Raw genomic sequence first — 23,715 nt, forward strand, 5'->3', positions numbered from 1 at the left:
TGCGGAGTTTGTAAACCAAATCGTTCTTAAACCAGACTGTTCTTAAACCAAGGTATCACTGTACTTGTAGCTTGCCCTGCCTTGCAAGGAAGCTTACATATGGTTTACCTGGTTAGAGCAAGACCTGCTTAGCTTCAGGAGTAGACGAGTACCTTCAGGCCATTTTCCACTGCCTGCTAGAAACATTCTATTTTAGACAAGCCTACCCAGGATGTTTAGAAAACATCCAAATCTGTTTTTGGTCTACTGTTATTTTAACTTTTTGAAAGTTTTAAATTATTGTTGTTTTGATAATTGTATTAACTTTTTTGTAACCAGCTTTGAGGGTTTTTAATTTTTTTACAATCAAGCAGTGTATAATTTTTAATGAAATATCATGATCTCTGGAAAAGTTTGCCTGGAAAAGTGGGAGCAATTAAGATAGCATGTTTCATCACCATGCTGAATCCTTAAAAACTACAATAAGCCAAATAGTCAGGCTCATCTTTACATGCAAATGGCCTTTGAGAAAGTCTTCTAGCCCACAACTCCCAAAAAATAAGAGGAGGAAGCCTTGGCAGCCATGGACCTATGTCTTCAGTCAGAACTACCACTTTCTCAAAGAAGTTTGAGCAACAGCCAATCTCATCTTCCCCGAAAGCACTAAGCCTTGCAGGAACAGCAATGACGGAGGAAACCTGCACCCTAACGTGACTTGCAAGACTCTTGGAGCATATTAAAGATTTTCCTAAGCTTCCTGAGTCAGCAGGAGAGCAGGAAAATCTGTTGATCCTTGTGTGCATAAGATTTCATGGTTAAGGGCCTTTGGGACCTTCAACCTTTCTCTTGGTGTGCTTGCTCACTCTTTTAATGGTTCTCTCTCTGTGTGCCACTTCCTCTCTCCATGTGTGTATTCTCATGAGAGTTGATTATTATTATTACAGTATTCGCTCATGCTCTGCCATTTTCCTCTTCCCATCCCCGGCTTCTGCCTAATCCAGGCATAGGCAAACTCAGCCCTCCAGATGTTTTTGGCCTACAACTCCCATGATCCCTAGCTAACAGGACCTGGGGTCAGGGATGATGGGAATTGTAGTCCCAAAACATCTGGAGGGCTGAGTTTGCCTATGCCTGGCCTAATCCTTTCCTTCCTGTTCAGCAGCTCTAGGTTGTTTTGAAGCAGCATCCACTCAGCCTCTTGTGAAATTCTGAATGATTGAGGCTTCAGTAGCTGTTCCACTCCTCTGTCCCCCACATCCATGCAAACTGCACATGTGTATCCAACCTCCTAGCAGAGTGTACTTCAGAATTAATGAACAGAAGGGGGAGGAAATGGATTTTCCTAAATTAGCCTTTTTTTACAAGAAGGACAAATTCTCAATAATTATAAACTGCTGCTGCTCCCCACCCCCAATATGATGATGAACAGGCACTCTGCTAGGAATGTAACAGTTACGTAGGTATCACATGTTTAAGCTAATTTACTAAAAGTCCTGTAGAGAAGAAAATGAAACATTTAATTTAAGCCATTATTTTAAGACGGGATTTGTGTCTGCACATCCAGCAGTTCTAAGCTCTTTGAAAATAATTTACTAGGTTCAGTAAGTGGCTTTAAGGTTTTTTCCCTTCCCCAATGTGTTTGATAAGGATTAGGCCTTTCCCCTCCTGAATTCCTAAGAACTCAGCACATTGGTCTTTCTGTTCACACCTTGTTCACATAAACAGCATTTATCAGACTTTGCTGGCTTTGCAGCTATTAAAATTCAGCTGTCCTGAGCTATAAGGCCACTGAAAATAATTTCATTGCAAGGAGGCAGAAATTACGCCTCACTCCATCGGGCATCTGTCATAATTAAGTACTCAATTAGTAAGCTTTTGGTATTCAAAAAAGATTCACACAGCCATGCTATCATGTGATTATTTTCAATTAACTGGCTACCTGGATTTCTTCCATTTTGGTTGCCTTTCTATCACACACAGACAGGGCCTTTAAATGGAGGAACAGCACCTCCGCAAAGTTAAACCATCATGTGAACAGGTTGTGAGATATATTAAAACCATTACTTCTTCCATGCTATCCCTCAACCATCAAAATTTGGTGGAGCATGTCAATCAAACCTTTAGTTTGGTGGTGCTTATTTTGGTCCAAAAAGAGTCATCTATCACCCATGACTTGATTGTGGATGAGGGGGCTGGCTTGGCAAGCATCACTGAGACCTGGATCAAGGGGGAGTGAGAAAAGCCAGAAGGAGGGTTCATTTTGAACCATCAGTGGTAGCCTGCCATGACAAGCTTGTAAGGTACTTCAATCACCCAAATATGAAGGGATTTGAAACTATTGTTAGGATTCATCCTGACATATTCTGAGCAATGTCTGTTCCTGTTTCAATTGTAGCCTAATCATATGGACAAGCTATTGAATGGGCCCAGCTGATCACCAAACTTCTTGTCCCTTGCCCATCAGGCTCACAGAGGCAAGCCAGAGAAGGTTAACAGGAGGGGTTCATGCCCCAGTGCAGGTGGGGAAGGTATTGCCCCCCGCCCCGTTAAAGAGGCAGTGGTTCGCCTTCTCCTTAAGAAGACCTCCCCGGACCAGGAATTTTTGAAGAACTATTATGCAACTGTTAATATTTCCGCATTAGGGAAGGTGTTGAAGAGAGTGGTCGCAGTTCAACTACAGTGGTACCTCGGGTTACATACGCTTCAGGTTACATACGCTTCAGGTTACACACGCCGCTAACCCAGAAATAGTGCTTCAGGTTAAGAACTTTGCTTCAGGATAAGAACAGAAATCGGGCTCCGGCGGCGCAGCAGCAGCAGGAGGCCCCATTAGCTAAAGTGGTGCTTCAGGTTAAGAACAGTTTCAGGTTAAGTACGGACCTACGGAACAAATTAAGTACTTAACCTGAGGTACCACTGTATAGGCATGCTCAGAATAAGTGAATTATCTGGAACTTTTCCATATGGGCTCAGGCCCAGATATAGCACTGAAACTGCCTTGGTTGACCTGGCTGATGAACTTTGCATTGGAAGAGAGACAGTGGGAAGTGCTACTCTGTTGATGTGGCAGTTGATACTATGGACCCGGATTGGCTCTGTGGGCTGAGAGTTGGAGGTACTGCAGTGGTTTTCCTAATGCCTTCCAGGTGACTTCTAGTGTGCAATGGGAAACTATTACTTTGCACCAGGAAAGTTAGCTTGTGGTGTCCCATGAGGCCAATACTGTCCTCCATGTCGTTCCAATGTCTATATGAAACCATCAGGGGATGTGATCAGGGATTTTGGAGTACAGTGGTGCCCCGCAAGACGAATGCCTTGCATTTTTTGCTTTTTTCTCCCTGTTTCTAAGCCGCTAAGCCGCTAATAGCCGCTTAGCCGCTAATAGCGCTAATCCGCTAACAGGGCTGCTTCGCAAGACGAAAAAACCGCAAGACGAAGAGACTCGTGGAACGGATTCTTTTCGTCTTGCGAGGCACCACTGTAATGTATCGCTAAGCTGACGACACACAGCTCTATCTCTCCATACCATCTGAACCAGGAGAGGCTGTGCAGGTGCTAGACTGCTTCTTCAAGGTTGCAGTGGGCTGGGTGTGGGCTAGTAAAGTGAAACTAAATCCAAACAAGATGGAGGTGCTACGGGTCACAAGCTTTCAGGTCTGGGAAGTGAGTACATAACCAATTCCAGATGGGATGCCATTTCCTTGGAGAGATCAGGTCCACAGCATGGGGGAGCTTCTTGATTCAGCAGTTGCTTGAGGCACACGTCTTCATTGTTTAGGAGTGCCTATTATTGGCTCCCTATAGTTCACCAAGTATGGCTGTTACTGGATAGTCGGCTTGGCTTCAGTGACCCACACCTAGTACAATTGTGCGGTGCTCTATATGGGGCTCCCCTTGAAGACTGGTTGGAAGCTTCAAGTGGTACAGAATGCAGTAGCCAGGGTGCTGATGGGCACTAATGGCTGAGCACACTGGCTGCCGGTATGAGTATGTATGTATGTATGTATGTATGTATTTGGGACGCAGGTGGCGCTGTGGGTTAAAGCCTCAGCGCCTAGGGTTTGAATCCCTGTGGCGGGGTGCGCTCCCGCTGCTCGGTCCCAGCGCCTGCCAACCTAGCAGTTCGAAAGCACCTCTGGGTGCAAGTAGATAAATAGGGACCGCTTACCAGCGGGAAGGTAAACGGCGTTTCCGTGTGCGGCTCTGGCTCTGGCTCTGGCTCTGGCCAGAGCAGCGATGTCACGCTGGCCACGTGACCCGGAAGTGTCTCCGGACAGCGCTGGCCCCTGGCCTCTTAAGTGAGATGGGTGCACAACCCCAGAGTCTGTCAAGACTGGCCCGTACGGGCAGGGGTACCTTTACCTTTACCTTATGTATGTATTTAGTGGCCCATAATTCTCCCAGGGCAGGACCCAAGGCAGCCCACAGCAAAAATTAAAACAGATACAACTAAAAACACACAATAAATATTTAAAAACCTTAAAAGCTTTTTATCTTTTATCTTTTTATATTTTGAAGTGTGGTTGTGAGGTTTTTTTTTAAATAAACTATCAAGTGGTATATAAATTTTACAAAATAAACAACATGCACTAATCTTCTTGAATGCAATTGTATTGTGCAAATCTTTTAAAAGTTGCTCTGAGAGCCTCCTGAGGCTGTAAAGCAGAATATAAACATTCTGAATAAATATCAGACAGATCTCACAGAAAAAAAATTTGGTGCCTTTATTGGCTTGTAAGTAATTGGTTTGAATTCACTGTTGCCTTGTGTGCGCTAAGGGAGTGACTCAGAAGAAATCGAATACTCCTCTGGCCCTGTTTATTATTGAGTAAATAACATGTGGGCAAATTATTTTTTCATTCAGGAACCCTGACAAGCTCCTGAGAGTCCCAGGTTTCTTCAGAACAGTTTGAAAGCCATTGCTTTCGAGGGTTCTAGTTTCCAAAGCACTTAATTCTTCCAGTTAAGTTTGTATAATCATTCATAATTATTATAATAGATAAGGTGTTAAGAAAAGGCCACACAATTTAAGAGATGAAAAAGGTAATTCACTTATAGATGTTGTAATAGCTAACTTAATCAAGCTGTTTGGTTAAGAGATTCTCCCCATCTTAATTACTGTTGGTTGCTGGAACCCATTTAATGAAAAAAATAGATGGTTATGCAACAGCCTGAAATAGATCTGGGATGATTTAGTATATTTTCAAGTTGCTGACATCTCACTTCTATTGTTTAGATCTTTAAAAAAATGTATCAAAGTCAAGGCAGTCGCTCAAATTTTCAATTTGACTGGTTTTGGAATAAGCAGCTCATCTGTGCTTTAAAATAATTCAGAATTATTTGGCAACAGATTATGGGGGGGAAGCACCCACAAAACAATGAAAGCCCCATTTTCTCATCCACACCCATGCGGGACAGTGGCTTGTATTCAAAGTAAGGTGGCCCCTCAATGCAAAGGCTTTCTGCTTCTACAATGGGATTTCACCCCGCCCTCTTCCCCCTGGCCCTAAATCTGTTCTAGATGGTCCTTCAACCCTCTGGAGCAGATGTGGGAAGGGTGCAGGGGTGTGAGGAGGGGGAGAGAGAAGGGAAGTCCCACTATGCCAATGGAAGTTCTTGTGCGGACCAGACAAGGCAGTTGATTATCACCCAGTCAGTCAAACTTTCCCCCACAGCCGTATAGAGTAGACTTTGCTTCAAAAAATATAAAAGGGAGCTATCCAGAATGCATACATTCCTGATTATTTATTTAAGAAGATAATCAACATATGCAGAAGGAAGTACAAAGCCAGTATAAAGTAGAAGCGATAGTAGAAATTTGTCCTCTTATATTAAATGTAGTAATTATCTGCAGGTGGCAATTTAACAAGTTACTAAGTCAGAAACTAGTACAGTCGTACCTTGTTTCTCAAACAAAATGATTTCCGGGAGTCTGTTCAACTCCCAGAACCATTCGAAAACCGAGGCGTGGCTTCCAATTGGGAGCATCCTGCTGTGCCGAATGTTCGGCTTCCGAAAATCGCTCAAAAACCAGAACACTCACTTCTGGGTTTCAATTGTTTGGGAGCCGATTTGTTCGGGAGCCAAGGAGTTTGAGATCCAAGGTACTTGAGATACATAGACTTGGCGCGGTGGGAGGTAAAATGAATGATTTGTGTGGTTTCAGTTTGGTCAAATAAATGGTTTAGAGTTTGAAGCTGGATGGGAAATTTACAAGATAAATTTCTGTCTGACTTTAGGATTTCTAGCACTGCATATGTGCTTCCCTCTCTGCTTTCCTTCTCTTAGAAAGCTTCTGAGAAACTATTGAAAAAATCACAATAATTGAGGCTCCTGTGTAACGTTCCGCAGCTCAGGATATTGGGGAATACAAACAAAACAACAACATCTAGTAGGATGCTATCCCTACAAGTAATGGTTTGAGAGGGAGTCATATCCATTGACATGTTTTAGTTACAAGGCTGAATGAGAAGGGAGCACACTACAACCTTGGCTGTTGATTTTGAAGAGTAAATATTTTACCAGAAGCAACAAGTTTCAAAAAAAGAACTGCTAATATCCTACACAATGAATTATCTCCCCTTGCGCTCATATGGGTAAAACTTTCCAGTAACCCAGGCTAAACGCATGATATGCAGCAAGTCCTACTAATTTCAGTCACAATTACATGCATAAATGTGCTTGGATGTCTGCCATAGATAATGCAGCTTAAGTGCTTGATGTGGCTGTTCAAAACTCTGTCCCAAAGGAGTCTAGCTAATCTATATAAATATGTGTGTGAGAATCAGACTCTGGGAAAAAGCCAGAAATTTCCTTGACTGCAACAATCAATGAAGGAAAACAATCCCACCAGAACAGCTGTAACATGTTCAGCGGCTCCTACACAAAGAGATGATGGCAGCCAACAGCAACCTGACCTTCCATAAAGAGGATTATTGGTTTCTAGGCTGGTGGCTGGGAGCCCCCCTCCCTCTTCTCCCTGAAGCTAGCAACTGCATATAAGAGCGTAATGGGGTGGGAGGCCTTTGAAAAAATAATGAACATACTTCTGTCACCATAGCAACCATTACAGGCCTGTTCTTTTGCACAATTCAAGCAGTAAGCAACAAGGTCCCCTCCCCGGGTTTTCACACTAACGCCCCTTTAGAAGCACATCCATTCTTAATGGCAAAGGGCTGACCTCCCAATTTCACATCACCTTCCATTTCTCCCTATTATACCACACTGACAACCTGGGGTGCATCCCTCTATCGGTACTACCGTGGTATTTCACTACCACCTCTGAACTAGGCTACTGTTCTTGTTGTTTAGTTGTTTAGTCGTGTCTGACTCTTCGTGACCCCATGGACCAGAGCACACCAGGCACTCCTGTCTTCCGCTGCCTCCCACAGTTTGGTCAAACGCATGCTGGTAGCTTCGAAAACACTGTCCCACCATCTCATCCTCTGTTGTCCCCTTCTCCTTGGGCCCTCCATCTTTCCCAACATCAGGGTCTTTGCCAGGGAGTCTTCTCTTCTCATGAGGTGGCCAAAGTATTGGAGCCTCAGCTTCACGATCTGTCCTTCCAGTGAGCACTCAGGGCTGATTTCCTTAAGAATGGATAGGTTTGATCTTGTTGCAGTCCATGGGACTCTCAAGAGTCTCCTCCAGCACCATAATTCAAAAGCATCAATTCTTCAACTAGGCTATTAGTTTCTGGCTAATCAGGCTAAAGAAACAGAGATGAACGCAGCTCAAAAGGCACACATTATAATGGAGCTTTCAATTACAATAAAATAAGCTAAAGATGCTCTATTATTGGAGTGATTCCTCTTAATCAGAGACTACCTGAGGGAAATGTGTTTTGTTTTTGAGTCCTGATATGTTTTGACCCGCTGAAGACAAATCTATCTATACTTAAGGAATCCAACTTTGAAGCCTAAAGCCAAGAGTGGCCGTCAATATGACCAAAAACATCGCCTTAAACTAGCTGTTTAAGCAGCAGCTTAACCAATTTTCATGACATTTATTTCAGGCAAATATTAGACCTAACATTTATCCCAAAGCTTTTGAGAAGCCTAAGTTGGAAAACTATGAAACGACAGCCAACTGAGTATTTTTTCAGGCAGCAATGCAAAATCTGTACAAAAATACATTGTGAAATCGTGTCAGTCACAGAATATTAAATGCCACATAGTTTGTTGTATAAACCGGTCTTCTGTGACACTGCAGTGCTAAGAAAATAGAAATTTAAACATCCAAAATGATAAGAAAGAGCAGCAACCCAACTCCCTCAGTTGCTATGAGCTGTTTGTCACTTATGTGGAGAGAGAGAGAGTTGGGAGCGAGGGGCTACTTTTGTGGCATGCTAGTAAGGAAGAGGGAGAAGCCATTCCGCACTTCAAATCTGTCCTGCTTCTACTCAGCTTAGCTTGGGCATTTTTCTCTGCAGGAAAATCTCCTGTTTTGACTTCTTGACCACTCTTGTTGTGGTCGTTTTGTTAGTTTTTCTGCCTCTTTATCTACTTGTTTGTCTTGTCGTTCCCGCCCCCTTTCCTTCCTCTGTTGAAATAAATAATTATCTGGGTGCACACCCTAAAGAAATGTGTTGTGCACATGTATGAGTGGAAAGGACAGGGATTTTTTTTTATTCTTAACTCCATAACCAAGGTTCTAGTGCTAAAGCCAAAACTCCCCTCTTCCCCAAACAAGCCCCCCAGAAGAAGACAGCACTGGCGCTGCAAATAGGAGATGGGGACTATCAGAGGGCAGAAATAAAAGTGTGTGTGGCTGTGCTTGGTGTGTGTGTGTTTTATGTGTGTGGTTGGAGCTACCCCCCTGCTTTAGGTGGCACAATTTGTTGTGCTGAACCTGAAGAGGAGGAGGAGATTTAGAAGCTTACCGGAGGGCTATTTTAAAAAGTTGATATTCTGCAGCTCAAATTCTGCTTACAGTGGTACCTCGCAAGACGAATGCCTCGAAAGACCAAAAACTCGCAAAACGAAAGAGTTTTTCGTTTTTTGAGTTGCTTCGCAAGACGGATTTCCCTATGGGCTTGCTTCGCAAGATGGAAACGTCTTGGAAGTTTGTTTCCTTTGTCTTGCAAGTTTGTTTCCTTTTTCTTAAAACCGTGCATTCACTTCGAGGAGCAACTCATAGCACGCGGTGTGGTAGCCTTTTTTGAGGTTTTTGAAGACTTTGGTGATTTCTGAAGCTTTTCCAAAGTCTGTGCTTCACAAGACGAAAAAATCGCAAGACGAAAAAACTCGCGGAACGAATTAATTTCGTCTTGCGAGGCACCACTGTATGTTGTACCTACAAGCATGCAGATTACTCAAAACATGCACTTTTGCCTACATGTGTGGATAAATCAGCATGTGTTTTAAAGACAGTCTGAAATCTCTTGACTCATATGGGAGTTGAGGGGGAAAGAACAAAGACAAGCACTGTGACTGCCTAAAGCACAAGGAAGAAAAAGCCTTATTCTTCTGCAAGAACAGCAAAAGCAAATTACTGTGGTTTCCACGGAGATGTGGAAACATGTTGGTTCAGATACCTCAATCTGCAGATTAATGGCTTGGAAGCAATTGCCCATCATTCTGAGTAAAAATTACACCTGGAAGTCAAAAGGCAGTGGGAACATTTCTCAACACTCATACGATTATGGTCACTTTTCAGTTTTATCCAGCACTGTCAACGCCCATCCTAAAAAGGTGGTTAATTACAAAACATAGTCTTGAACCATTGTTAATTTTTTTCAATATCTAGCAGCTAGACCATTTTTGTTCACAGCAAAAACATATGAGGGGAGGGATCTTTTCCTACCTTGATAGGAAATGTTTTGCAACTATCATTTTTTACCCTCACAAATTTTCCTAAATATAGGAAATGGCAATGATGGTTTACAAGTTTCCCTGAGATGCTGAAGATAGTCAGACGGTATAAATATAAATTCCATATAGGCTGCAATCCTAACCCTACTTTCCTGAGTGTGAATTTCATTGAATTCAACAGAATTACTTCTGGTATGATCTTAATTGTTAATGAGAAACAAATAATTCTTTTCTGGGGCCAACTTGCAGGTTTAATAGATTTAGAATTCATTTTATGATTCCTATTTTAAAGACATTTAACTGCATTTACTCATGTTCACCTGCTGCTACCCTCATCTCTTCCCTCCCTTAGTTTCTCCATTGTTAAAACTTTCATTGCAAACTTCTTGGGAGGTTGGGCTTATTAAGCATCTGTAAAGTAACCACGGTCTTGTATAAATAGTAATTTGTGAAGAGAGAAATTGTAGAGAGAAATAAATACAACTGTTTTAAACGGTGGGCATGAAGAACTAACTTGATTTTATTGAGCCATGCTCAAGTTTAAACACAGTCCATAGTGAAATGGGTGGGGGGATTGAAAGGCAAGTGAACTATTTCCCCAGAACAAAATAAAAAAAATCCTTCCAGTATAGCACCTTAAAGACCAACTAAGTTAGTTCTTGGTATGAGCTTTCGTGTGCATGCACACGAAAGCTCATACCAAGAACTAGCTTAGTTGGTCTTTAAGGTGCTACTAGAAGGATTTTTTTTATTTTGTTTTGACTATGGCAGACCAACACGGCTACCTATCTATTTCCCCAGAAGATATGATTGAGTCTTAACCTGTACCCCCTGAATTCTGCAATGGTTTCTCCTCGATGTCTCATAAATATACACTGCCAACTGTTCTGAGAAATAAGATGCTGGTATTTAAAGTAGAAGATTAAGATGCTGGTATTTAAAGTAGAAGAATAAGATGCTGGTATTTAAAGTAGAAGAATCCAACCAATCAGCAAAGGCTCTCAAACCAGTACCTTTATGAGTGCTGTAAAGGGCTGCAAATGTCACCATAAAGAAGGTTGTGGAGTATTTGCCAGCATTAACAAGGTGGGGAAAGGCCCGCTTGGTGTCACGGTATCGGCGCAGGCACTGGACGAATCTCAACCACGCAGGAATGCACTGGACAACTGCTCGCACTCCATAGGCATAGGTGTTGCAGATCTGACCAACTGCAAAAATAAAGACAAGCTTCTAAATGCAAGGCAAAATATGTCCTGTAGTTTCCTCTTGAAACTGTCTCATTTTACCAAAGGAAAGTAGCTTTCTGGTTCAAGCAATGGCCCAACATTATTAATCTTATGCTTCTCCAGTCCAGGGACATTTCATATCAATGCCTCATCACGTGAAGTCAGGGCATGGAAACCTAGCAAACAAATGAAGCAAACACACCACCAACAATTCAACCACACCACCACCCTGAACTGGACCTTAAAACCTAGCTTATCAGAAGCACTTTCCTATAAACTTTAAGTTCCTAATTAGGTGTTATAAACAAACACCATTCCCACACACCAAGTAAATATGTGTGGTTGTGGTTTTTTTTTACTGCATGCCAGATGCCTATATTTGTTATGGTTTTCCACTGAGCAAATAAGCCTAAATTTGCCTGCACATGGCCGTTAATGAAGCTGCCTTCTCACTGACATACCTGGATCTGCCAGCAATGCATCATTGGCTGCCCACTGGAGCTCAAAGCTATAGAAACAAATCATGTATTCAAGGTCCATAAGTATCACAGCCAGACTATTAAGCTGGTCGGCCAGCCAGAAATCTGCAAAGCCCACCTTATGGAAGGGGGCAGTGAACACCCGAAACTGCAAAAGAAAAAGAAAAAGTGTCATACACATTTAGTCACCACAAAACATAGTTATAGAAAATGATAGCATGTTCTCTTCTAGAGAAATGATCAAATTATCCAGCATTATAGGACAGATCTGTGGCAGTGTAACCATGTAAATCCTTTGTTTATTATAGGTTCCTGATTGATAGAATCATTTGGCCATCATACAGTTTTTGGATAAATGCAGCTGTACAGTGTTGGCAATTGGTAATAAAATTGGTAATAACATCACATATTTTTTTGTAAGGTGAGTGATGTAAATAGTGAAATACTGTTGAGTTTCCTGCCTACAAATATACCAAGTGTAGAAAACGTGTTCAGCATCAAGGACCACCAATAGAAATGTTTGCTGTCAGACACTTCAACCATGATGGCTGGAGGGAATTTGAACTAATAGTAAAAACAGATTTTTCTCTATCTCATCCCATTTCCCCCTCAAGGTCTGAAATCAGCTATGCGCTTCTCAAGCTAGACCATTTCATGCTCCATTTACCTTAGATTACAGCTCTTCCTGCCTGCTTAGTTATAACAACAAAACGCTAAAAGGGCAACATCAAGATTATCTAGTCTTGATGCTCAGTTGTACACAACACAAACAAGCAGGGGATACAGAACAATGCTTGCATTGAAGATTCAGACATGTTCCAATCAATACCTTGTTGATTTCCTAACAAAAAACATTTGGCAAATGTGTAACCAGCAAGATCATCGTCATATAGATCCCTGCCACATTTGAGCTAACTAGTAACAACAATAGCACAGAACTCAAGTCAGCAAGTGCAAATTTTCATGAAAAACACCCATTTGTGTGCATGACACACTTACTGCAGACTAAGGCTGTGTACAACCAATTGTCCACAACTTCTTAAAACAGCAAATCTGTGTTCTACCACAGGATGTGTTTGATATCCAGATTTTGGCTTACATTAACTCAGAATTCCACATTATGACCAAACAGTGTAAAGGTAAAGATAAAGGGACCCCTGACCATTAGGTCCAGTCGTGGCTGACTCTGGGGTTGCAGCGCTCATCTTGCTTTATTGGCCGAGGGAGCCGGCGTACAGCTTCCGGATCATGTGGCCTGCATGACTAAGCCGCTTCTGGCGAACCAGAGCAGTGCACGGAAACGCCGTTTACCTTCCCGCCGGAGCGGTACCTATTTATCTACTTGCACTTTGATGTGCTTTCAAACTGCTAGGTTGGCAGGAGCAGGGACAGAGCAACGGGAGCTCACCCCGTCGCGGGGTTTCGAACTGCCGACCTTCTGATCGGCTAGTCCTAGGCTCTGTGGTTTAACCCACAGCGCCACCCCTGTCCAAAACAGTGTAGCTTGAGCTTAATTTTAGCTAATGAACAAGGATAGTGGCATAAACTCAAGAGTTCCCTGCATTCAAACTGAACAGGAAACTCCAGTTTAATACACACCAGGATTTGGGTACTAAAGCTTGAGCACAGGAGGGGCAAGGGAAATGTGTGCATCCACAGCTTCATAAGCAATCATTTATGCATCTACAGACAGTCATCTGAACTTGGCTTAAGTATTAATCTGCACAGACAAAAACCAGATTAGGCTGCTTTCTTTGGGCAACTGCTTGGCAGTAAGAAACCACTGGAAAATTTAGGAAGGAGCTTCTGAATAAGGCTCTGTGAGAAGCTATTGGATATCTTTTGGTTCCGACACCTCTCGCAAATTCTCATCCCAAGAGTATCAGGAGCAAATGCCTTGTCCCATTCTACCGGAAACAACAAGATGATGCAAGAGCACGAGTGGGCTAGGAACCGCTGTGCCCACAGCAGCTGCGAGAAACAACAGTTGCTAAAGATCCCCCAAAACTCTAGTACACATAGAACATAGTAACATATACAAATAAGCTGAGAAATTAATTGCCACTGTTGTTACATGACCAAGGTTCAACCCTGCAGCTTCAGACCTGTGAAAACACGACAGAATGGTTCTCTTATTATTACCAAGGCAAGAGTCTGCAAAGTGCAATTTCTTAACGGTCACTAGGATGTGTGACTCTAGGGCCATACAAGTACAAACAGACACTTTAAATAATTTTAAAACTATAAAAATCGCCAGCATTTTCTACTGAAGAGTTTGTACAATATTCTTCATACAAGAACCTTTAACTTCAACGTGAAACTTTAATTAGCTCATACCTGGAATTACTACTTCAGTAATGAATGCAGAACTGTTATATCACAAAAGTTTTAATTTTTACTTGCAAAAGTGAATGTTATGGTATCAGCAGTGACTGCTATTCCAAGGGTACCGTGCCAACTTAACCTTTTGCTCATTTGCACATACATTTGCACACACAGTGAGACCCTCAATCATGTTTAACAAGCATTTTGTGCAAGTGCCCCTGTTAATAAGTAGGACAGATGACTCTTGCCACACATGAACAACAGCACTGAGTCACTGCTGTTTTTACAGTGGAAAAGCAAGGTGTTATTTTATGGGTTTTGAGCATGTCTCAGCTTACCAAGAGTTTGAGCAGCCAAAAACGGGATTTGTAGTAGAAGGTTTTGGTAGGGTTTATGAGAAACAACAACATAAATCCATACAATATAAGTGGGTTTGCCTGCATAGGAACATAGGGGTGACCATATATACATGCCAGCAGACTCAGGCACCACAACGTTCCAAGAAATCCAGCAACCTAGGCAGATGAAATAAAAGCACAAACAATTCATTTGTAAAACAGCAATATATTCTCAAATCTGAACTATTTGTTCAGCACTATATTTTCATAAAGGTGAAGATTCCAGATAGTTATAACCCCTAGAAAAAAACATGGGGTCTTGTTTTTTTTAAATGTACGTAACTCGCTTTATCAAACTTAAGTTACCTGACTACACAAAGTGTATTATGTATAACTTTTAAAGCACATGAAATTATATTGTTTTGGACACATGTAAGATTTAGATATATAAATGCCTTATTTTTACTCAAACAATAATTACCAGTAGAAATATTGCTAGACAAGGTGCTGCTATGCATAGCCCCATTTTTGCCACTTGGGAAAATAGAAAACAAACAAGTAGAACCCATAACAGAATATTTCACTGAAAGATTCTGGCTAGCTCATTCAATTCTCCCTCTCCAATGTTTTGAATTTTCTCCAACATTTGGCATTCCATACCCACTGAGTATGCTCAGTCCTCACTGGACTGTTATTATAGGGGTTTTCGACCTTAGATACAAGTCTGCTGGTATCTCCTTCAAGTGTGTGAGTGGTGCCATCTTAGCTACACAAATAATGGCATTTGGAGAATCAAGTTTATAACCGGCAATGTATCCCTGGTGTGCATGTTAACTGAGTCTGTAGCTAAGAGGGCTGAAAAAACAAAAGTTGGCTTCAAAGGCACGAGACCCTAATCTTACTTTATGTGCATTTTCAGTTTCATGTTTTAATATTTAAAGGAGCTATCAGTCTGCTTGCAAATCAGCAAAGCATGAAGCATCTGTATGCAACTGAGTGCTTGATTTGACCAGGAAGGTGTGAGTGGGAAATTTCAGAAGCTTGACCTTTGTTGCAACCCGATAAGTATTATATGTTTTTGACTGGGAATTCAAACCAACATGGCTGATTGTCTGAGACTACAATGTAGGGCTGGCACTCAGCACAGACCTCCATCCAAAAATGGGGGAATAAAAGCGAACTATACTGCAGGGGTTGTTATATTCACATTGGGCTATAACAGCAATTGATAATGCTACAGGGTTGTTAACAAAAGAAGAAGCATGCTGGATCAGGCCAAGGCTAATAATTCAGCAACCTATTCTCGCAGCAGCCAACCTTGTCACAATGAAATTCACCACACACTACCTTGAAAAAGCATGCTTGGGATTTAAAAGCATTATCTCCTGATGCAGAAAAGAGAGAATGGATTTCCTGCAGCCTCCTGCTGGATAATGTATTTTCTATTTGGATGGTAAAAGCTTTACAATTAGGGCAGTATCTGAAGAACTACAAGTTGTCTGCATTCATAATCAAGTTCAAGAATAATCTACCTACCGTATTTTTCGCTCCATAGGGCACACCTGACCATAGGGCGCACCTAGTTTTCAGAGGGGGAAATCAAGGGAAAAAATATGACCCCCCCCCAGGTGGGGGAATTTCCTCACCTCCCGCAGAAGCCGCACGCTCTTTAAAGGGGCTGCGCGGCTTCTACTGGCTTTTCTAGGTGGTGGGGGAAGCGACTGATGCGGCCAGTCAGTCCCTTCTCCCTCCTGGGGAAAAGTGCTGCGCGGCTTCTACTGGCTTTTCTAGGAGGTGGGGGAATTCCCCCACCTCCCACAAAAGCCCGCAGAAGCCGCACGCTCTTTAAAGGGGCTGCGCGGCTTCTACTGGCTTTTCTAGGAGGTGGGGGAAGGGACTGATGCGGCCAGTCAGTCCCTTCTCCCTCCTGGGGAAAAACCCGCAAGAGCCGCACGGAGCTTGGGGGCTTTTCCCACCTGCCTCCCCCCTGCATTAGCTCCATAAGATGCACATTTTCCCTTACTTTTTAGGAAGGGGAAAAGTGCGTCCTATAGAGCGAAAAATACGGTAACTATATTCCTGACAAAGTGTCCTGTGAAAATTGACACTAGAAAGGTAATCTGTTTTGAAGATGATAGATCAGGACGATCAAACAACAGCAACATCTACTGCTAATTAGGGGGCTCCAACACCCTATTGTACTACTTACCTCAAAGAGATGTTGATGGGACAAATTACTGCGAGGGTTGAGCTCAAAGATGAGGACATGATTCACTCCAGCTTGCCTCCAGCCGTATGTGTTAATCCCAAGGAGAAAGAGGAATTCTATCAGGAGAAAGCCACCGCGATAGATTCTTATGAGTGGCCACACGTTCAATGCTTTCAGAAAAATTACACCTGTCAAGGAGAAGATTCAAATCAAACATGTGCAGAATGTACCGCTCACGGGAGACAGTCAATTTTCTGCTCCCTCGCGATAAAAAAACATACTCCTCATCTGGACTTAAAATATCAGTAAAAGGCTGTGCATGACACCACACAACCTAACCACTGTTCAGAATCCAATGCCCAAATACTATGCCTAAAATTAGGACAGCTAAAATTTTGGGCCCAGAAAACCCACATTCTGGGATAAATTACCTTTAACGGGCATACCTGCAGAAACTTAAGCAAGTTGAAATTAACAGCTTTTGTCACACCAGACTTACAAAAGAAGGAAGCTGCAGAGAAGTTTGTACAAGGCTAAAAAGGGAGAGCACGGACAGATTTATTTTAGAAAATACAGTGGTGCCCCGCAAGACGAATGCCTCGCAAGACGGAAAACCCGCTAGACAAAAGGGTTTTCCGTTTTGGAGGTGCTTCACAAAACGAATTTCTTATGGGCTTGCTTCGCAAGACGAAAATGTCTTGCGAGTTCCTGTGGGTTTTTTTCCCCTCCCCCCCCTTTTCTAAGCCACTAAGCCGCTTATCAGCTGATCTGCTAAGCCGCTTAACAGCTGATCCGCTAAGCCGCTTATCAGCTTATCAGCTTATCCGCTTATCAGCTTATCGCTAAGCCGCTAATTAGCTGATCCGCTAAGCCGCTAATAGCACTAATCCGCTAAGCCGCTAATGGGCTTGCTTCGCAAGACGAAAAAACGGCAAGACGAAGAGACTCGCGGAACGGATTCTTTTTATCTTGCGAGGCACCACTGTAAAGAGGGATCTACTCAAGTCAGTAGTTCCTGTTTTAAATACAGTCATACCTTGGGTTGAAGTAGCTTTGGGATAAGTATTTTCGGGTTGCGCGCTGCAGTGACCTGGAAGTAACGGAGCACATTACTTCCGGGTTTCGCCGCTCGCGCAGACGGTCAAAATGACGTCACGTGCATGCGCAGAAGTGGCGAATTGCGACACGCGCAGACATGGGTTGCATTCGTTTCTGGATGCAAACGGGACTCCAGAATGGATCCACTGTACTATAGTTGGTGAAGATTCCCAAGCAGCCTGGGCTCAAAATGTTCTTGATAAGGTCCGAGATGGACTCACTAGGAATGAGGCATTTGCAAACAGTGCTCATCCCCAAATGCAGAACCTATACTAATACAGCAAGCTTGAGTGCATTTCTGGGGCTCATGACCCTTTCATTACAATGTATGTGGAAGGCAGGGCACAAAGTACAAGTGGAGCAGAGTTACAGTGGTGCCTCGCAAGACAAAAATAATCCGTTCCGCGAGTCTCTTCGTCTAGCGGTTTTTCCGTCTTGTGAAGCATCCCTATTAGCGGATTAGCGCTATTAGCAGCTATTAGCGGCTATTAGCGGCTTAGAAAAAGGGGGGGAAAGGGGGGAAAAACCTCGCAAGACTCGCAAGACGTTTTCGTCTTGCGAAGCAAGCCCATAGGGAAATTCATCTTGCGAAGCGCCTCGAAAAACGGAAAACCCTTTCGTCTAGCGGGTTTTTCGTCTTGCGAGGCATTCGTCTTGCGGGGCACCACTGTATACAGAGGGCTACAACCAGTCAAACAAGCAATTTGCTAAATGGAGGAAAACACTTGCTTTTAAAAGGAGCGGCATGTCCTGGCCTATGTAGGAAGCTTCATTATCCTGATTGGGTCTGCTTTTCCCTGCTTCATTTGCTCCTATGTAATGTGAACACTTGCATATGTAAATGGGCCCCCACAGATAATCTCTTTTCCTGCACCTTCAGCCACTAATCTTTGCTTCCCCTCCTCCTTTCCCCTTCTCTTTATTGCTTTTTGAGCTTCCGTAAAACCCTCTTTATTTTCTTCCATTTCCCTTTAAAAAAAGAAGAAAAATGCATGAGTGAGAGGGCTTCTAATAAATTGAATTAATTTAGTGTGATTTAGATTTCTCATGGCCGGCATCAGTTGTTCCTTGAAGCACTTTAATGTTATCTCTTCAGTTGTAAAATTTAAAACAGCAGTGAGAAAAACTGTTCATCTGATTTTGAGATCTACCATGCCAAGCAATATAAAGGATGAGTTCTTGAGAGACAAATGAACATTATCCCAGACATCAAAAGGATGAAGAGGTAAGAACTGATCAGAATGCTAAATACGAGCATAGTAAGCATGGTAGCAATTATCAAATATTAATAATATTATATAATAATATAATAAAAAGAATTCAGCACACTTCAGACTCTTATAAAGAGCTTCTCTGGCACACAGTTACAAACTGCCACAATCTTTTCTAGAAAGTTGAGAAACCCTATTTTACGCCTAAATTGATTCCGCACCCCCGCCCCAGAAGGGCAAATGAAGAACTAAATCAAACAGAAGCTACATAAGATGATGCTCTAGAACTTCTCAACAAATTAAAAATAAGTTGACAGACCTAGATGACATCTGCCCAATAATTCTGAAAGAACTCAAATGAGAAATGGTTGGTTTTCTAATAAAATCAGTATAGTGTACTTAAAAATCCACCTCTGGAAAGTAATCAATGTAATCCTAATTTTTAAGGAGAGACCCACAAAATTATTGGTTAGCTAACTTAATATCTAGTATTGTTGGAAATAATCACCCAAAGGAAACAAATCTTGCTGAAGAAGAATTAGCATGACTTCCGCAAAGGTAAATCCTATCTCACAAAACTTCTCAGTTTCTTTGGGAGGATAAACCAGTATCTAACAGACATACCTGAACTCCCAAAGAGGATTGAGAGTATTCCCCACCAAAAGTTCCAAGTAAACTTAAGAGCCATGGAATAAGAGGAAAGCCACTATGGATCAGTCATTGGCAATAGAATAGGAAACAGAGTGGGAATGAATTGGGCAGTTTTCACAATAGGTAGAGTAATAAATGGAAACCCTCAGGAACTTGTACTGGGACTAGTGTTTTTTTAACTTGTGCATAAGTAAATCTGGAGTTAGGGATGTGCAATGAAGTCACCATGTTTGCAGGCACCCATTATTCAAGGTGATAAAAGCATATTTTATGATCAACTCCAAACTGGGCAAGTGGGCTTTAAAATACTAAATGTGGCTCAATGTAAGTATTAAGTGATGCATCTTGGGGGATAACATTTCCAAACTTCAGATATTACCATTGATGGAGTAAGAACTGGCAGTGCCAGACCAAGAAAGAGATGCCAGACAGTATAATGAAATGAACTGTCTGATGCTTTGGGAAAATGTAAATTTATGAATTATTAGAAAAGGAACTGAAAATAAATCTCCCAGGATCATAATATCCTTATACAATTGCAACATTGTACTACAGTTTGTAATACAGGTAAATAAATGTCAAAAAAGTTGGAAAAGTGAAGATTGTTGTGAGGATAAAAACGTATGCCACCTTGAATTTCTTGGAAGAAAGGTGGAGTATACATGTAATAAACAAATAAAATAAAGAAGTAGTGAAAAAATGAGCAAGTAAATGACCAATTGATTGCAGAACCTTTCACTGCGAGGAAAGGTCTGGGGCTTTTTTGAGTAGGAAAAAGGCTGAGGGGCATAAGAGGTTGATAAAATTAAGCATATTGTGAAGAAAGTAAGTTTTTCTCCCTCTCAGAATTTGGAGTCGTCCAATGAAACTAACTGGCAAGACGTGCAGGACAGATAGCTACGTCTCCAGAACCCAAGCAACCCCTCTTCCCTGCAAGATTTTTAGAAAAAAGATTTCATATAAGAGAACTCATACACATGCTCTGTCTGAGAGAATATTTTTATTATTTCATATGCTGCCAGGTCTGGTACCTTAGGGATAAGAGGATCCGGGAGCACAAATTTAACTTTCCTCCAACCTACTCCATACTTTAAATCACTGTTTCTAGAACTTAAAGAGAAAAGAAAACAACTTCTGGATGTAAAGATTGTTGGGCAAAGTGTGTCTAATTGCATCCCCCACTCTGGCATCTGTTGCTCTTCTTTCTTTTTTTTTAAAGATATTTATTACATTTTCAAATATTACACAAAAAACAAAAAAAACAAAAAACAAAAAACAAGCAACAAACAAGTATAATTTCAGTCCCTTATTTTCATATACCTTACTTCCCCGACCTCCTCATACCTCCCCTTTCTGTATTCCAATTTCTGAATTATCAGTTCAACAAATCCTCTCCCTTATTCTCAAATTAATTTTCACCTTTCTTTTCTTTTTTCTTAATCAATACCGCTGAAAACCACTTAACTTCTGAACCCACGTCATTCTAGTATTCATTAATTTTGCAATGTTTCCTAAGATAGTCCTTAAATTTCTTCCATTCTTCTTCCGCCGTCTCTTTTCCCTGGCATCTGTTGCTCTTCATTATCCCAAATATTTATTACTTATAAAAGGTGTCCTATTACTATAATAGGACGTTGCCCCATCTGTAGACTTTCAGACAATGTTAAGTGGTTATGTGAAAGTATTCTACACATGATCAAAGGAACTATTTTAAAGTTAGTTAGCAATTCCATAGTTGAGCCCCGGCATAGAAAAGTTGTTGAGCTTATTTCGGGTAAGCTCAAGTGAAAACCCTGCAGTCCCCAGATCCACCTTTAACTATTAGACTGAGAGGGTTTCGGAGAAGAAGGACATATGGCAATATATGACCCGGAGCAATTGGTCTTTGCAATCAATGCCTGCTTTCTCACAGATATTTTATGTGTAACTTTAAAATCATTTTTAGTATTAATGTTTGATTGTGAGGATTATGCCACCGCAAGCCTCATTTGGGATGCAAGCCTGTTCCCTTTCTGAACGCTTAAAGTGTTCTTTCATGTTTCAACTATGCAAATTAACACAAATAGACAGATGGTTCTAAATACATCCAGAACTAACAAGAGCTACATGATATGAAAAGATCAATGAGCACATGTTTCACAAGGCCACTGACAAATATGCAAAGTGAAAATAGAAATTTTTGATTACAAAATACAGAGGAACAAGTATGAAATGGGGTATTGAATATATTGGATTAAATATATTGCTTTATGCTCTATGCACATTAAAGTGCCTAAAAAGCAGGAGGTACTATACAAAAAAACCTACAAGATGCATAGTAGCATATTCAGTGAATCGTTTAGATAGACATTTCAAGTCATGTTAAAATGGCACTGATGAAAATGTGATACTAGGCCCAATTTGCACAAAATATGTGGAATAATGAGAATATTTTAACTTCAAGAATTTGATGAAAAGTACTCGAAGGCAAGCAATTGCCTGTGAATTTCGGAGAACAAACTAAATTATACACAAGACCCCCCCCCCGAGACTTCTGTCTTTTGTCGATGTCTCTCCCCGCTGTCCAACAGATCCACAGAAATCTGACATGGTTCCTAATAGTTCCTAGTAGTCCCAATAATCCTAGTATCCACAAGCACAGAAAGCTTTGCCAGAAGTTGAAGCTACATCAAATAATAAATAACATTCACTTATGGTGAAATTAATCACCACATGATTAGGTCATTCAAATTCACCCATGGATCCAGGCTGCAAACATAGGATGACTAACCTGAAATGATGACTGTAACATTCAACACGATGAATATTCCACAGAATAACCCGACCCTAAAGGTAGTCCATGCTGGTGCAGGCTGCAGATACAAGAGAAAGTTGGTTTAAACAAAATCATATTCTTGTCAGCTAAATTAAACTGTGCTGTTGGGTTGTTGATCCTCAGAAAATCAATAGTATCTCACAATTTATAACTGTAAACTCCTCTTGGTTTGGTTTGGTTTGGTTTGGTTTTAAGACAGATTCCATACTGTCAACTGAGTGAGAGATGAGGGGTCAAGAAACACATACTCATTTGTTCAATCACTACTTATCGTTCTCTGACATAAAACAGCATACGGCCACATCCACACAAGTGTACGAAGCTCTGATTGGTGCTGAGCAGGCAGCATGTTTTATCTTTATAATGCAATGTCAGGCATCTGACTCCAGGCATTGTAGAAGATGAACTAAGCACCTACTTTGCTGGGAGGCAGGCATGCCAACTCAAGGGGGCAGAGGTGTATTTCGCCCCCTCAATATTTGTTTGAAGGGCTCCTCCCCAATACTGAGGGGGACCAGTATAATGTTGTGGAAGGCTGAATCGGCCTGCGCCGTGTTGGGAGACGCCGTGGGGACTGGCGCGCCTGGCATGAGGCCACACAGCCCTGCACAGTGTATCCCGGCGCTGCAGGGACCAGTGCAGACTAACAGAAGGCTACATTGGCCTGTGCAGTATTAGAAGACGGGTGTGATGGGAGCCGTCGCCCCCCAATCTTGGGGTGTCACTGCTGGGAGAGGGTGACTGGTCACTGCAGCGCGGCCCGGGCAGTTCCCATGTCACTGGAGAGCCCACTGCAGAACAGCTGGGGGGAAATGTTGGTGGAGCTCTGGCAAGACATTAACCCCCAGGGACCCAGCCTTCGCCCAAGTATGCCAGGTACGGACACCAGCCCAAATGAGCCTTTTGTCTGTGTCTCAGAATGAGTGACGTGTCGAATTAGGAGACGGCTCCATCAAGGCCTCTGGTACGCTTCATGCTGGTGGGAGTTCTCGAGCTCTTTGCTTTAACTTGTGAGCTTGAATGAAAATAAGCAGCAAGAATGCAAAACAAAATCCGCCCTTGAAACTGGAGAGCACACGAAGATCAGATAAAAAGAATCCAGGCTTTAAAACCACATGCAAATAATCTTGATTTGGGGACACTTTACTCTCCCATTATACACTAATAGCTGCATTGTCCTCTCCCAGTCCTTTGAAGCCAAAATACAGAAGTGGAAATGAAAGACTTTGCCCATGCCAGTTCTTATAACTGCATATGCTCAATTCGCCCTGTCACACCAAAACGCTAAAATACAGTTAATAATAAATAATAGTAATAATAATAATAATAATACTACTTATACATATACTTATACTTATACCCTGCCCATCTGGCTGGGCCTTCCCCAGCCACTCTTAAACCCAGCTAATTTTTCATCACCTGTGCAGCTCCCAGTGGTGGAACACGTAACCGCTTCATAGCTTTCTGTCGGTCTCCATCTTCCAATTCGTTAGTCACCACTGTCTAAAGAACAAAATAAACAAATAATCAATCATGCCTCAATTCAAGACCTGTCCATTAAAAGATGTTTGG

At 41.9% G+C, this 23,715-nt stretch overlaps 1 protein-coding gene across 1 annotated transcript in view; it reads right to left on the minus strand.

The window, feature by feature from the left end:
* The window catches only part of XPR1 (xenotropic and polytropic retrovirus receptor 1), a 108,823-nt gene that overhangs the window by 21,745 nt on the left and 63,363 nt on the right, over nt 1–23,715 (minus strand). The window contains exons 6-11 of the mRNA XM_079981375.1: nt 23,563–23,646; nt 22,099–22,180; nt 16,369–16,556; nt 14,160–14,336; nt 11,479–11,644; nt 10,805–10,999 (exon numbers count right to left, since the gene is read on the minus strand). Of these exons, the coding sequence (XP_079837501.1) occupies nt 10,805–10,999; nt 11,479–11,644; nt 14,160–14,336; nt 16,369–16,556; nt 22,099–22,180; nt 23,563–23,646 (892 nt within the window). The remainder of the gene's footprint in view (nt 1–10,804; nt 11,000–11,478; nt 11,645–14,159; nt 14,337–16,368; nt 16,557–22,098; nt 22,181–23,562; nt 23,647–23,715) is intronic.

The sequence above is a fragment of the Podarcis cretensis genome (assembly GCF_951804945.1).
Source record: "Podarcis cretensis genome assembly, chromosome: 6".
Classification (NCBI taxonomy): Eukaryota; Metazoa; Chordata; class Lepidosauria; order Squamata; family Lacertidae; genus Podarcis; species Podarcis cretensis.